Source organism: Callospermophilus lateralis, chromosome 5, assembly GCF_048772815.1.
Source record: "Callospermophilus lateralis isolate mCalLat2 chromosome 5, mCalLat2.hap1, whole genome shotgun sequence".
NCBI lineage: Eukaryota > Metazoa > Chordata > Mammalia > Rodentia > Sciuridae > Callospermophilus > Callospermophilus lateralis.
In genome coordinates this window covers 152268194-152283240 of record NC_135309.1, presented here as the reverse complement: position 1 = coordinate 152283240, position 15047 = coordinate 152268194, and the positions used below count along the sequence as shown (strand labels likewise).

General features: G+C 39.5%; 1 protein-coding gene across 2 annotated transcripts in view; it reads left to right on the top strand.

Moving 5' to 3' along the window:
- Fbxl7 (F-box and leucine rich repeat protein 7) overlaps nucleotides 1-4777 on the top strand; it is a 367504-nt gene extending 362727 nt beyond the window's left edge. For both annotated transcript variants that reach the window (XM_076856212.2, XM_076856213.2), the window contains exon 4: nucleotides 1459-4777. In XM_076856212.2, the coding sequence (XP_076712327.1) occupies nucleotides 1459-2195 (737 nt within the window). In that variant the 3' untranslated portion in view covers nucleotides 2196-4777. The remainder of the gene's footprint in view (nucleotides 1-1458) is intronic.
- The last annotated feature ends 10270 nt before the right edge of the window (nucleotides 4778-15047 follow it).

Sequence of the window (15047 nt, the reverse complement as noted above, 5' to 3'; positions counted from 1 at the left end):
CACCTCTGTATCCCAGGGTTGGACTGTGTGCTTCACTACCTCCTGAAATTCTGTCAGGAACGAGACAGACATTATTACCTTATATACGTGTATGATCATACTACTGGAGTGATTCTGCACCAGGTACAGCCAGAGGATTGAGAAGTTGTGCTCCATTTGTGTACAATATGTCAAATTGCATTCTATAGTCATGTATAATTAATTAGAACAAATTTAAAAATTAAAAAAAAAAAAAAAAAAACAGAGTTGCACCCCTGTGTCCCAGGGTTGGACTGTGTGCTTCAAGCCCTCCTGAGATTCTTGACTTGGTAGCACATGACATTTGTACCCTGTTATTCCCAGCACCTGTATTTATGAGTTTCCTGGGCAACCTGCCAGGAAGTGGGAGAAAAGTCCCCAAGAGCCCTGCCATGCAGCCATTCAGAAACCTTGGATGTTGCACTGAGAGCCAAGATGCAGAGGTGTCTGCAGTGAAGCACCTGGCTTTAGAACTGCAGGAAGGATTTGGAAAGTGGAGAGGAATGAAAAAATATATACAGTCTATGTAGTAGAATAAAATATGTACAAATTACTTATATAATGTGTATTGACTATTGGTATTTATTACTTATTAAATTCATATACTATGAATTTGCAGATTTTATAAGGTAATATTTAGTGAACTGAAATACACAATGAATTTTTATATATTATATACAAATATGTAATAATGATTCTATTTAGAATGAACACATGCATATATATAAAATTTATAACACATATTTTAGGGCTTTAGAAACAATATTTAGTCATACAAGATCAGGTTCAGCTTTGTCTCTCTGTCTCTCTTCTTTGGACCAAGGAGCATTCTGACCATTGCAGGTCCTTTACTGAGCTCTTGGATCTTTCCAGGGCCAATGTAAGATATTTACACACACTCTTACTTCTTTTTTTTTAAAAAAAAAAAAAAAAAAAAAAAAGTTTATTTATTTATTTATCTATTTATTTATTTATTTATAGTTGTAGATGGACACAATACCTTTATTTTATTTATTTTTATGTGTGCCAGGGATCCAACCTAGGGCCTCATGCATGCTAGAAAAGCACTCTACCACTGAGCCACAACCCCAGCCCACTCACTCTACCTTTTCCAGATCACGATCATCCTTCCCGAACATTCCTGGTGAAATGGATTTGCTGCGTTTCAGGCAATTCGATCAGTAATGGATCTTTGTCAATTTTGATCCATCAGAATTGGCCTGGTCTTTTGCATTCTAAAATCTCTGAATCCCCATAAACCCAAATATTCAAAATATCTAAATAATGGAATGAACATAGGGAACCCTTCCTCGCCTTATTTTCTCTGTAGGGGTCAAGACAGGAAGGGTAACACCCTGGCTTGAGCTTGGGGGAGAGTTCGGAATAGGTAACGGCATTGCCCCAGGTTGCTCTGAGCATGTGTTCTGTCTCTTTGTGTAGGGTGCTCCAAAGTGACCTGCATCAGCTTGACCCGGGAGGCCTCCATTAAATTGTCCCCCTTGCATGGCAAACAGATTTCCATCCGCTACCTGGACATGACGGACTGCTTCGTGCTGGAGGACGAGGGCCTGCACACCATCGCGGCGCACTGCACGCAGCTGACCCACCTGTACCTGCGACGCTGCGTCCGCCTCACCGACGAGGGCCTCCGCTACCTGGTGATCTACTGCACGTCCATCAAGGAGCTGAGTGTCAGCGACTGCCGCTTCGTCAGTGACTTCGGCCTGCGGGAGATCGCCAAGCTGGAGTCCCGCCTGCGGTACCTCAGCATCGCCCACTGTGGCCGGGTGACCGACGTGGGCATCCGTTACGTGGCCAAGTACTGCAGCAAGTTGCGCTACCTCAACGCGAGGGGCTGCGAGGGCATCACGGACCATGGCGTGGAGTACCTTGCCAAGAACTGCACGAAACTCAAATCTCTGGACATCGGCAAATGCCCACTGGTCTCCGACACGGGCCTGGAGTGCCTGGCCCTGAACTGCTTCAATCTCAAGCGCCTCAGCCTCAAGTCCTGCGAGAGCATCACCGGCCAGGGCCTGCAGATCGTGGCAGCCAATTGCTTTGACCTCCAGATGCTGAATGTCCAAGACTGCGAGGTTTCTGTGGAGGCCCTGCGGTTTGTCAAACGCCACTGCAAGCGCTGCGTCATCGAGCACACCAACCCCGCCTTCTTCTGAAGGGACAGCTTTCATGGGGAGTGGTCTCCATTCAAACACGGACCAAACACGATGTTCTTTAAAAGCAGCATATGTAAGCACCGACACCCACTCAGCAGCTGTTTCTTTCAGGAAGGTTCTTGGGAATCTGGCTTTTACTTTTCCTCATTTCTCATGGGTGACAGAAGTCAAAGAAATTAAAGGGCAAAGAACAAATTTCTATTACAGCAAACAGTGTTTTTGGTCAGGTAATTTGTAGACAGCTTCTTTTCTCACATAAGATGTTCCCTTAGGCAGATGGCGGTCTTTAGAAATGTACCTTACTTTCCTCTCCACACCAGTGCTTCTGAACACAGGTCACACCCACAACGTGCCTCATCCTGGCCCTTAGATCCACCCTCCCTCCATCCTCCATCCGCAACTGCCACAAGAGTATGGCAACCACAGCACTCTCTAGAGCTCCTCTTCAAACTTCTTGGTTGACCTGAGCCCCGCCCCTTAATGTCACACCAAGCAAATTGAGGTTAAATAAGTGTCCTAAATCACTTTGAATTTACAAAGAGCTTTTCAGACCTTTTTTTAAAAAAATCTATTATGGCAAGCAGCATGGTGGAAGAGACCTTTGTTTTTTTTCCCCAGATCTTCTGCTAACTAGCTGGGTGACCTTGGCCAAAGAACTTCACCTCTCCAGGCTTCAGCTTGCAGCACTGAATTAGAAGCCACCCAGCTGGAGAATTAGCCCCATGCTGGTTTTAGGATTAAGAGAACAGACATGTCAATAAACAAAAACCTTAACATAGCCACACAGTCATGTACCTCTTCTAAGAGAATTGATTTTGTAGCTGGGCTCCTTTCAGGAGGTTCCACAGTGCCCATGTCAGTGCACATAGGATCCTATGTGTCCTTTTGCTCTCATGTGAGTACCACTCACTCTCAATGAGTCTATTGCACATCATCTCCTGCCCCTCTGGATGCTATGGTTTCTGTGCACAAGTACTTTCAGCTTTCCCCTTCTCAACACTGTCTTAGCAGAGCACCAGAATGTCTGAACATGGGGAAGTTCAAATCCCCCAGTCAAGACTCATCTTCTGAGTGTTTTCAAAGGGAGGAAAGACCCTTGCAATTTTTAATTAAAAGTGAAGCCCAAGGGAACCCATGTCCTCAAAGGTTTTTCTAATCCCTCTCAGAGCACATGTGGCATACATCAGGCACATCTGTCCTGCAGCTGGCAGAGACAGATGCTGTGGTTTTTTGTCATTTAGATTGCATTTTGACTTTTCTCATCTATTTATTTCTTTATGCATCCAGACTTCATCACATGGAGCCTACTGGGGTTAAGTTTGTAAATGTTTAATTGTGCAAATTGCCACCTTGTGTCTCCCGCATGGCTGTCTGCATGCATTCCATTAAAGAATACAAAGTAGACTTCCAGGTGTTTAAATACTGTGCACTTGAAAATCTCAGACAAGTTGAAGAGGGAACACATTGATAAGACAGATGCTAGTCCACTAACCAAACTCTTGGAATAGAACATTAACATCATGACAAAATATGAATTTTAAGTGGTCCTATATGGAAATAATTGATTCGCTAGTCTATTATGTGAAATCAGGTAACCAGGAGAAATTCCATGCTCATGAAATGTAGTGTCATTTATTAGTAAACCCAGGGCCTTTCCCAAATTAGTCTCTGACCACACCCTTCTTCTTTGCTGCTGAAATAGCTCATGTATTTCCTCCTCAAAGGGGCCACCATCCAATTCCAGAACCTCTGCATTTCCTAGCCAACTGTGCTGACTTTGTTTCAGAGCCAGCTTACATACCACTCACTCGACAACTGCACTCCTACTGTAGGCTCCCGTGTACACTGTAGTCTTATGTCAGGAAGGAGGAGCTAGAGTGATGAGATGGAGTCTTTCCAGGAGGTTTCTATCATACATCATATGAAACATGGCTTTCTGTCCAACTGACATCATCCTCAACCCAGATACACAATCAATGCAATGTGCCATGAGCGGGGGTGACTTGTTTGGCTGGGGACAGCATTTTGTGTTAGCCATAGTGTTTAGAACCACAATAGAATTTCAAAGAAACATACCTCTGGTCTGTGACTCTTGACTATCCATAGTTTCAGAATTTAGGAGTCACGGATGATTGTCCTTCACTTTTGGCTCTGGGATATTCCAGATAAGCTGGTTTAATACTCTTGGAATGAGCAGGGAGATCCAGAACAGCTCCCTGAACCATTCTGAGTGTCTCTGTTACCACCACCTGACCACATCATCTAACCAATTTTCCAAACATGAGACCAAGACCACTTCTCACACTGGTTGCCTACCCAGCACATGCTGTCTTTCCCAGTTTCTCCCCTTTCCTGGTGTCCTCTTCATCCATTCTGCTCTCCCTTGGGGGTATGAATCTGTGACAGAGGTTACTGGGAAAACAGCTCAGCAGATTTTTAGAGACCAAGCAAAAGTCCTCAGCAGAAAAATTTATCTGTTTTAAAACATTGCTTCCTTCCTGGCTCTGCTAAATTGAATGCTCATTGTTTTTGTAACTCTGATGTTCAAATCACTGCGTGCTGTATGACTCTAGAAAGCCTTAATTTACTACCACCAAGAAATAAAGCAATATGTTGGTAATTAGGCTCAGCTTTTTTTCTTTCTTTCTTTTTTTTTTTTTTAATACCCTTGTCAAAGGAGAGTTGTATTCAGATGCGGATACTCAAAAGCAAGCAAGAAACTTGCTTTATGTTTAAAGACAGCAGAAGCCAAGTTTCTGCCACTGCTGTCCCTTTAAAATTGGATCCATGGTCTTCTCGTCTAATGACTGGCTTAAAATTAGCACTAAGTGAAAAAAACATTGCCTTCAGTGTATAGTTCAAGTCTTCAATTCCTTAATCCAAACTGTTGGTGCAGGTTTTGGAATTTGTAACTTAGAATATTTCAGGGAGCTATATGTGATGTATTTTATAACATCCTCAGCATACACTGGGACAGCAACCTAATCAAAGGTGTTAGTATTTCTGTAACAATACATAACACACTCTGTGAAGGATCATTACAGACTATAAATAGCCTTGCATCAGTTCAGGTCAGATTTTGTTGCCAAATTAATTTGTGCAATAATGAAAAAAAAGTCTATTTTTCAGAACTTTCTGGGTTTCAGAATTATGAATGAGTAATTTTGGATCTTAATATATTTTTCTCTGGCCCTGGTTACAGATATTGGAGGAATCTTCATGATTATTCTGACAATTAGATTTTACAAACCCCAAAACAAATGAACAAGAATAGTGTTAGAACATTAGGACCTGGAAAGAGAATAAGGCAAGTTTATCTAAAAGGAAAAAGTGTCAGTCATTTGGAGAGAGTGCAATGCCAGATCCCTCCCTCCTCACCTAAACTTTTAGATCTGAGCTAATTGGAGAACTCCATCCTCAACACCCAGAAAGGCTTGAAGAAATGTTAATTTTAAATGTATTAGTCCTCAACTTTCTTCTCACCCTGGTTGCTTTAATAACTCTCACATAAACCAGTAGGACTCTTAATTGCCCTGAGACATAATTTCAGGTGGCTTAATGCACCTCTTCTCAGGATCTCAGAATAAGACTGGCTGAAAGTAAAAAACATTTTTTGAGGTTCATGACTTCTTAAGCTGACTTTTGTTGACAACTAGAAAAAGTCTTTAGGGGCTGGGTTGTGGCTCAGGGGTAGAGTGCTCACCTAGCACATGTGAGGCCATGGTTTCAATCCTCAGCCCCACATCAAAATAAATAAATAAAATAAAGATATTTTTTAAAAAAGAGAGTCTTTAAGGAGTTTGATTTGATATTAAAAGTGTGCAAAATAAAAAGATCAAGTATTTTATGGAAAAAAGTAATACAATATAACTACTTACCAGTTTTATTATGTACTGCTTCACTGTCTAAATTATCACAGAGAAGTCACCAAAGTAGTGCATTTGTTCAATAGCTGGCAATCATGAATAGCTCAGAGAGAAGTTGATTGGAAGAAAGATTGACAACAGAAGAGGAAAAGGGAGCATTAAAATAGGGAAATATTGCAATGAAAATGTTGACAGAAAATCTGTGAAACTAAATCGGTTTTCCTCTTGTGTGCTGTTGGTCCACTGGTTTCTTCTTTCTGTTCTGTACACCACAAGTTGTCCTTCTGAAGCAGGGAGAAATACAGCACAGGGTGGGGAGTGCCTATCATTTGGATTCTGATGCTGTCACTGAGATTTTCCTAAACGTAGTTCCAGTTGCGAGTAAGGTGACCACCATGTGGATAAAGCCATTCACTTGAGGTGAGAAGTAGTCTCTAAGATACTCAGATGGGGGCTACTGCATCCAGAAATGCACCCAAATATAGTTATGCATCCTTTTCTCTTTTCATGCATCAGTATCTCCTAAGCCACAAGCCTCTCTTGTAGAGCCCTTTTTAACCTCTTAATCAGGAGGCCATTTAGCATTTTAAGATACACTGGATGAAAGAACATTTCCACTTGTGAGTTGGAAAAGTCATAATCCCTTCCCAGCAAGAAAACAGATGTGGCCTCTCCTGCAGAGCTTGCTCAGGAAGTATCTGCATCTCAGATGGCAATCTCCTGGACGACTTAGGAAGGCTGCCTTTAGGTTCTGATTGTCACTGAAGCATTTAGCAGTGAGCCTCATCCAGGTTTCTGAGGGTGGCCTTTCTGGACCACTAAAAATGCTTGACCTGAATGTTTCCAACTAGTCATTTTATATTGTGGAACATTTGTCTTTGCAGCTGCTCAGCTACTGAATTTTACTCTGATGAGATCAGTGTATTTAAGTTCTTTCCCCATCTGATGAGCAATGTCTGATGAAGACTGGAGATTGCAATCATCTTTCTTCTGAACAAGGAGGTTCAAGAAGTTCCAATCACAAAAATATAAATAAATCTTAACTACTCATTGACCATCTATTCTATATAATATACCAAAACAGGTTCTGGTGAATAAAAGAGCTCAGATCAAACACAATAATACTAGGTAATACGTTAAGGTTTGGTAATGAAATTTTTTAAAAGCATGGCAATATGCATTAACCCAACAAATGTTTATTAAGACCCTAATACATGTTGGGGTCCTATATTGATTGAATTTACCAAAATAACAATGTTAAGAGAGAGAAATACGGTTTAGGGTCACCTCTTAGGGGAAGAAACCCTTGAACTGGATTGTATACATTCTGAGAAGATGGGCATCAAACAGTAACAAACCATGATGCAGTACATGGATTCCATTCAGAGAAACTGTATTCGATAAGGTTAATGAAGTAATTTCCATAAGTTAACATTATCAAAAGATTACACTAAGGTTAACTTTATTAATGCCTTAGATCAGCTATGTAGAAACATAGCAGATTCTGTTTTGTAGACACACAGATACACCAGTTGTGTATTTTATTAGATGGGAACACTGTAAGGATAGCACCCTGAAACACAATTTCTTTGACAAACTATCCAAGAATCTTACAACAGCTTACCTATCTTCCCAAACAGCATGCGAATAGCAGTCCAAACGCAGCTATATGACTTTGAGCCCAGCTCAGAGAAAGGGTGAGCTGCCCCCTCAGTAACCCTAGGATTCTCCTTATTTCTTCTCTGATTGTTGCAGATCTATGATGGAAATGGTCAGAGTAGTCAAGGTTGCTCAATTTATCATGGCCCTTTACTGATAAACAGACCCTGCCAGTTATTTTCAGAATAGTGGGTGGCCCAAATAAGGTTGATTAAATAGCCTTTAAAATTGCCAAGAAATGGTTTTTTAATGTAAATTCACTTTGATGATGAGTTTTTTTAAGCTTCAAATTCTATCAGTGTTGTGAATGTGACGTTATCTGCCCACAGTAATAATGAATTGAACAATGAATACCATAGAAAACTTTTAAATCCCACATGTCTGCAGGCACTGACAGCAGCCCTCTGGCTTCTCAGAGCCACAAGTGTCTCCCAGAATCTGAGCAGGCTTATTGAGCCAGATAGGAAGAAAAAAGATACAGGAGAGAGGATTTCTAACTACAAAGATTAACCAGTAATTGGTACTTCCTTTTTCTCTAATCTCTTTCCAACCACTAATGAACATAGCCACTGTATCAATACATTTAAAAAAAAAAAAAAAAAAAAAACAGTCTCCACATCATGAATGTATTCTTTGTAGGGATTTACATTAAAAATTCAAGCAAACTTATCATGGCATTTTTCACTTATGAGAAAGTAGATAAAGGGACAAAACTGTCACAACTAATAAATAACTTTTTTTCTCTTATCTTACAGGCTTTTATTCATTATTTTATTTAGATGAAGACCAAAGTGGACATAATTACCTTTGAACAATTTAAAAATTTTCACTCTGCAAGAATAACTACCCAAATGCACTGGATTTCAATTATACCTTTCTCATTTTGCAATCTTTCCCCCTAATAATAAAGAAGTGTTGATTTTCCATACTTTGTTGACACTTAAGAAAGTGTCCAGATCATTTTGCCCAACAAATCCTTGCTTTAGTTGAAGAACCAGACAAGGGGGAATTCAGACCATTCCTCTTGTTCTTTGCAAATACATAAGCAATTATGTGACTTATGACGTAGTTGATCTATATGAATGGCATCTGTGCAGCAAAGCCTTTCCATGAGCCCGTCGGAGCTGTGGGACTCTATGTTTATAATTTTAAAGCATGCAAAGAATAATGACCATGGGTGTGCTGGAAGGCTGGAGATCAAGAGACTGGGAATTTAAACACAAAGAGAGGCTCAAATAATGACCTCTCACTTACTTAATGAAAAACAGAGTCTCCTCCCAGATTTCCAAGCAGGCACTATTTCACTGGTACCTTCGCCTTGGGGGCTCCTGTGTGTAATGTTTCTTTTTAAAATAGCACACATAGGAAGGCAATGGGGAATTCAAACACTGCCTTGGGGAGAGCATTAGTCTCCCTTCCTTTGAATACTTGTGCTTACTCCCAAATGCAAGTGGCAAAATATTTCTAAGCATGATCAAGTTATGTAATGACTCCATTTGCTTTTAAAAAGAAGAAAAAAATATACATTCTCAGATGCTGAGCATTTCTGTTACTTTAGTTTCACTTACCTGAACTTCATTTTCCTTTTTGCCTCCAGGCTCCTATGACTAATCCTGCACAGCCAATAGCTAGCTAGTTCTGGCCAAGGAGGAGAGTGACCTTTCTTATCAGATGTCACTGATAAGTGACCAGTGATGCAAAGTCTTATGATGTCATCAATTCCATGGCAAAGTTCCTCTTTGGGAATTGGGAACCCAATGCTGAGCTTTGGAGGTAGCTGGGATATAAGCAAAGACTTGGGAAAATTTGACAGAAAGACCCCTTTGGCTTAAACTAATAAGTACTTGGTAATCCGTATGTGATCACAAATGCAGCTATTATCATTTGGATATGAGGTGTCCCCAAAAGCTCCTGTGTTAATGCAGGAATATTCAGAGGTGAAGTGATTGGACTGTGAGAGCTACATCCTAATCAGTTCATTCCAGTGTGAATAGACTGTTGGGTGGTAATAGATGAGGTGTGGCCAGAGGAAGTGGGTCCCTGGAGGGCATGTCCTGGAAGGGTTCATCTTTCTTGCAGCCCCTTCTCCTTTTGCTCTCTCTGCTCTCTTGGGCCCCTGTCTTGAGCTTCTTTCCTCTATGTGCCCTTTTGCATGATGCTCTGCCCCATCATGGGCCTAGAGCAGTAGAGTTGGACGACTATGGACTGAACCTCTGAAACCATGAGCCCCAAATAAACCTTTCCCCCTTTAAGCTGCTCTTGTCAGGTATTTGGGTCACAGTGAAGAAAAGCTGACTTTCTCCCCATTTTTTTTTATTGGTGCATTAGAGTTGTACATAATGAGGGGACTTTTTGCTACCTATTGGCACATGCACACAACATGACAATATTATCTGGCCAATAGCCCTCCCCAGCACTTCCCTCCCCACTCTCCACCTCCCACCCCTAGTCCCCTTTCTCTGTTCTACTTGTCTCCTTTGGTGTTCATGGGATCAATACCCCAACCTTTCTTTTCCTTTTACCCCTTTAGCTTCCACATATGAGATAAAGCACATGACCCTTGACCTTCTGAGTTTGCCTTATTTACTTAACATAAAGTTCTCTAGTTTCATCCATTTTTCTACAAATATCAAAACTTAATTTTTTTATGGCTCAATAAAACTCTATTGTGTATATACACCACATTTTCTTTTGCCTATTCACCTGCCAATGGACACCTAGGCTTTTCCAAAATTTGGCTATCGTGAATTGTACTGCTATAAAGACAAGTATGCAGCTATTGGTGTACTATGATGACTTTAATTATTTAGGATAAATAAAGAATTAAATAAAGCAATGGTATAGCTGACATATAGTAGTCCCATTCCTAGTCATTTGAGGAACCTCCGTACTGATTTCCATGGTGGCTATAATAGTGTACAATCCCACCAACAGTGTGATAGTGTTCCTTTTTCTCCACATCCTCTCCAGCACCTATTATTATTTGATTCTTGAAGAATGCCATTCTGACTGAGCACAGCAACTTTTAGAATTTTTAAAAGGATTTATTTTAGTGGGATAAATTTTATGTACTTAAATTTCTACTTGTACAGTACCATAAATAAAGTTCCCTGTAGGAAATAATGAAATGTAAATTCAGGTCTAAGCCCAAATTTTTAGGGGTTTGGGATATATATATATATATATATATATATATATATATATATATATATATATAACAATTGGCATGGCCCTCCTGCCCCCCCTCACCCCTCACCTCTTCCAGGGTGCTGTGGGCGGGAGTGCAGGGGGCTGCTCTGCTCTTTTTTTTTTTTTGTTAAGATGACCCATTCTTTATCCTACCGGTGATTGGCCACCCACCTGTGGCTATATGTCATTTTCCAACCCCATAGAGATTGATGGTGAGTTCAAAAATCTCCTGAGGCAACTTCTGTAAATATGGATGGTCCAGTGTCCAATAGAAAATACAATACAAGAATTCATTTGTTAGGAATGTAAAACATTTTAGAGATAAGCCTGGAAAGTAAGCCAGCCTCAATCTGGAAAATTACAGAAGTATTCTATTGCCTGTCTTGTAGGTGAATACCAAACTGCATTCATACTCTTAATTACCCAATAATTATGAACTATAAGTTTAACAAATTTGTAGTTTCTTTTTCTCGGCCAAAAGATCTTCATGATAAGTTAATAGATGTTAGCACTCATAATTTCCAATTCATTTTCCTGATCCATGTGTAGCATTAAGAATGTTAAGTTTGGTTCCCAGTAGTACCGTGGCCACTCAAATAAATTATTAGTGATGATCAACCTGTCTTTTAGAAACTCTTCAATTTCCAGAAGCCACTTACAGAAATGTGTCAGAGTTCTTCATGGCATTTGTTTCTAGGAAGACATCACAAGTACAAGAGATCTGTGAGTATTTGTTCTCGTTTTCAATACCCAAACATTGTTTCTCATCATGGAATGGAAATACAAATAGCTGACTTTTAAAACATTATGCTTCATTTTAAAAGTGATCTAATTTCAGTTGTAGAGATTGTAATTACAAACAAAACAAAATTGTATTTATTTCCAAAAAATAAGAGATTCTAATTAGAAACTTTATATTTCAGTTTGTTTGTGTCCTGGGAATACCTATTGGTCCCAATATTCATGGGTACTGCACCCATTAAAACCCAACCAAAGAGGAAAAGGAATATATATATATATATATATATATATATATATATATATATATATATATACACACACACACACACACACACACACACACACACATACACAAACACATAAAGTAATATATACATATGTGTGTGTGTGTATAATGAAATATCCATGAATTATGTAGTAGAAGATCTGTGGATATTATCTATTTTATTCTGAGATACTATTAACAGTCAAACAAATTTGAGATCACTTCAAATTAACATCAGTCAGCTAACTTTGGTAGGATTTTTGCACATCTGAATGCCAAATCTTTCAGAAACCACTTTCCACAATTATCCCTCTGTGTCAGCAGAATCAGAATAAATAATAGACCACTTTAGGGCCCCTTCCTAGCCTCCTTAACAACTCTCTACCATTTCAAGCTGAAGGTAGAAAACTTTTGTCAAATATTTCAGAACAAACACAATCATCCTTTCTCAATGTGTCAGTCATCTTCCCATCATTGTGACAGATACCTGAGAACATCAACTTAAGGAAAGAACGGTTCATTTTGGTGCCTGGTTTAATAGGTTTCAGTTCATGGTCAGCTGGCTCCAGTGCTTTTGATCTTGTGGTGAGGCAGAACATCATGGCAGAGAGCTCATGGGGAAACAAGGCTGTTCACCTCACGGTGACCAGGAAGCAAAGAGAAAGAAGAAGGGACCTAGTTTCCAGTATTTTCTTCAAGGACATGCTACCAGTGACATAGCTTCCTTCCACTTGGTCTTAACTAGGAAAGATTCTGCCAGTTCCCAATAATGCCACAGTCTAGTGATCAAGCCTTTAATATGTGAGCCTTTGGGGAATTCCAGATCCAAAATATTTCACTTCACCTCTTTGTTAACAAGAAAAAATGTCCCTAAATTTACCATGGTCCAAAATTTGGAGTGTCTCCCACAGACTTTCTGTATTAATATCCTGATGTCATTTGCCAGTATTCCTCTTGATATTAGAAGTCAGTGGGAATAGACCCCTAATGTGACCTTGAATCATGATAAATAAATTCTGTCACTAAGTCACCAAAGACCCCAAGAAAGCAAACACAGAAAATGAATCTACTCTTCCCCCAACACATGTTACAGATACTGAAACAGTTGGTTTTAATTTTTCATAAAATGGTCAAAGTAGCTAATTGTTAGATTAGCATTTAAGATTCCAGAAGTTGCTTCCAGGTTCTACAACTGATTCTGTGTTAATTTCGGAAAAATTGCTTAATTTCTATATTAGAGGATATGAGGACAATAATAGTTAAGAGGTCAAGTTCTTTATAAGTCTCACCATTGTTCATATTTTCATGGAGGGCTAGTTTTCATATAAAAGACTGATAACAGCTAGGTAGACAAATGATAGATAAACAGATAATGATAGAAAATAGATAGACATATACACATGCACATATTTATATCATCGGCTGATCTAAATGTATAGGGAGCATTGATACCAACTCTAAAAAAAAGAGCTAGTGTTCTTAAAATTCTCACTTGCTTAGTATTTTATTTAGCTTTAGGAGACACATTAGTTTTGAGACACAGAACAAAACAGGAATGGAGCCACATCTATCAAAAATATTGAGTGCTGCATCTGCCCTCAATTTTTTATTGAAATCACTCTAAATCTTGCCAGTCTGTCCAACTAACAAGACTAAAAGAATAAGATATTCTACTGATGCTGGATTGAAGACAAAAAAAAAAGATGTTTCACTCAGCCAATAAAATTGAAATGCTATAGGAGAGAGCCAAGGGGATAAATAAGCCATCTGAGTTAGAATACAGACAGGACTCCGCGCCCTCGATTTCTTTCTCAGTTGTAGTTACTGCTACCAAAGATGAGGGTATTTATTGATGGCATTGAAAAGTCTCCTCTTTGCCAAAACCCAATATATTTTCCAATGTGATATTAGGGAAATGTGCCTTTTGTACTGACTTTGTAAATTCTTTTTTTTTTCTGGAAAAATATAGCAGGATGAATACTGTTGATAATTAGAAGTAGCTAGCATTCTAGGGAAATAATTTGCAAAGAACACAATCAAATTTTTGCACATGTGTTCTCTTAGTATCCTCTTTCTTAGCCATTAGATCTGGCTGTGCAAAGGCACAATTAGAAGTCTGAAGATGTGAAATATCCTAAAAATAGAAAGAAGCACTTGGTTGTGTAAGGTCTTTACCTTGTTACTATTTCAGAATGAAATTTGCTTGGGGAAATAAATGTCATAGCTGAAAGTGTGAAGTTCCAAAAAAGGGAAAAACTGTTCCTAGATAACCTATTTGGATCAGAGATTGTAGGAGGCTTGGTAATGCATGATTCAGTGACCTCCATGGATGAATTGAGCAATTTAACTAAAGTCTAAAATGCAACAACCCCTAAGCACTCTATGTGTGATCAACAAGAAAACTGGAGCTGCAAACAGGTGTCCACAGCCTCTCCCTATGTCCAGTGTTCAGCTTGCACGTGGTCCTGCCACACAGAGATCCCTTGGACCAATGATCTGGACAGTCAGTCCAGTAAGCTTGCTGTTGGTTGGAGATATAAGGAAAAACAAACACGATTCCTGCCTTCAAGACACCCACCAGCTGTGGGAGAAAAGCAAAATGTGAATTCCATTTTCATTCAAATTCACTCATTATTCTGGAAGACCCACTTAAGGGTCCTGCTCTTTCAGTTTCTGTAAATAGAGCAGTAAACAACACAGAACAGATCCCAAGTCCTCATGGAGATTACATTCTAACATAATTGCAATCTAGTCCAGCAGAACTTCCTGCAATGATACAAATGTTCTGGATGTCTACTGTACAAGACAGTAGCCACTAGCCATGGGTGGCCATTGAGCACTCGAAATGTGGCTAACGTGATTGAAGGACTAGTTTTTCCCTTCTATTTAACCTTAATTGATTTAAATTTAAATAGTCTTACATGACTAAAAACACTCCCTGAACTCGCTGGGGTAACAGCCTGTGCTGATACATGCCATACTGCTAGGCACTGGTAGTTAGTGAGCCCCTGAAACATGGCTACTGTGACTGATAAAATGAATGTCAAAGTTTATTTTATTTTAATTAACTTAAATTTAAATAAACCCAGGTGGTTGGTGACTGCTGTATTGGACAGCACGGTTCTTGTTTCT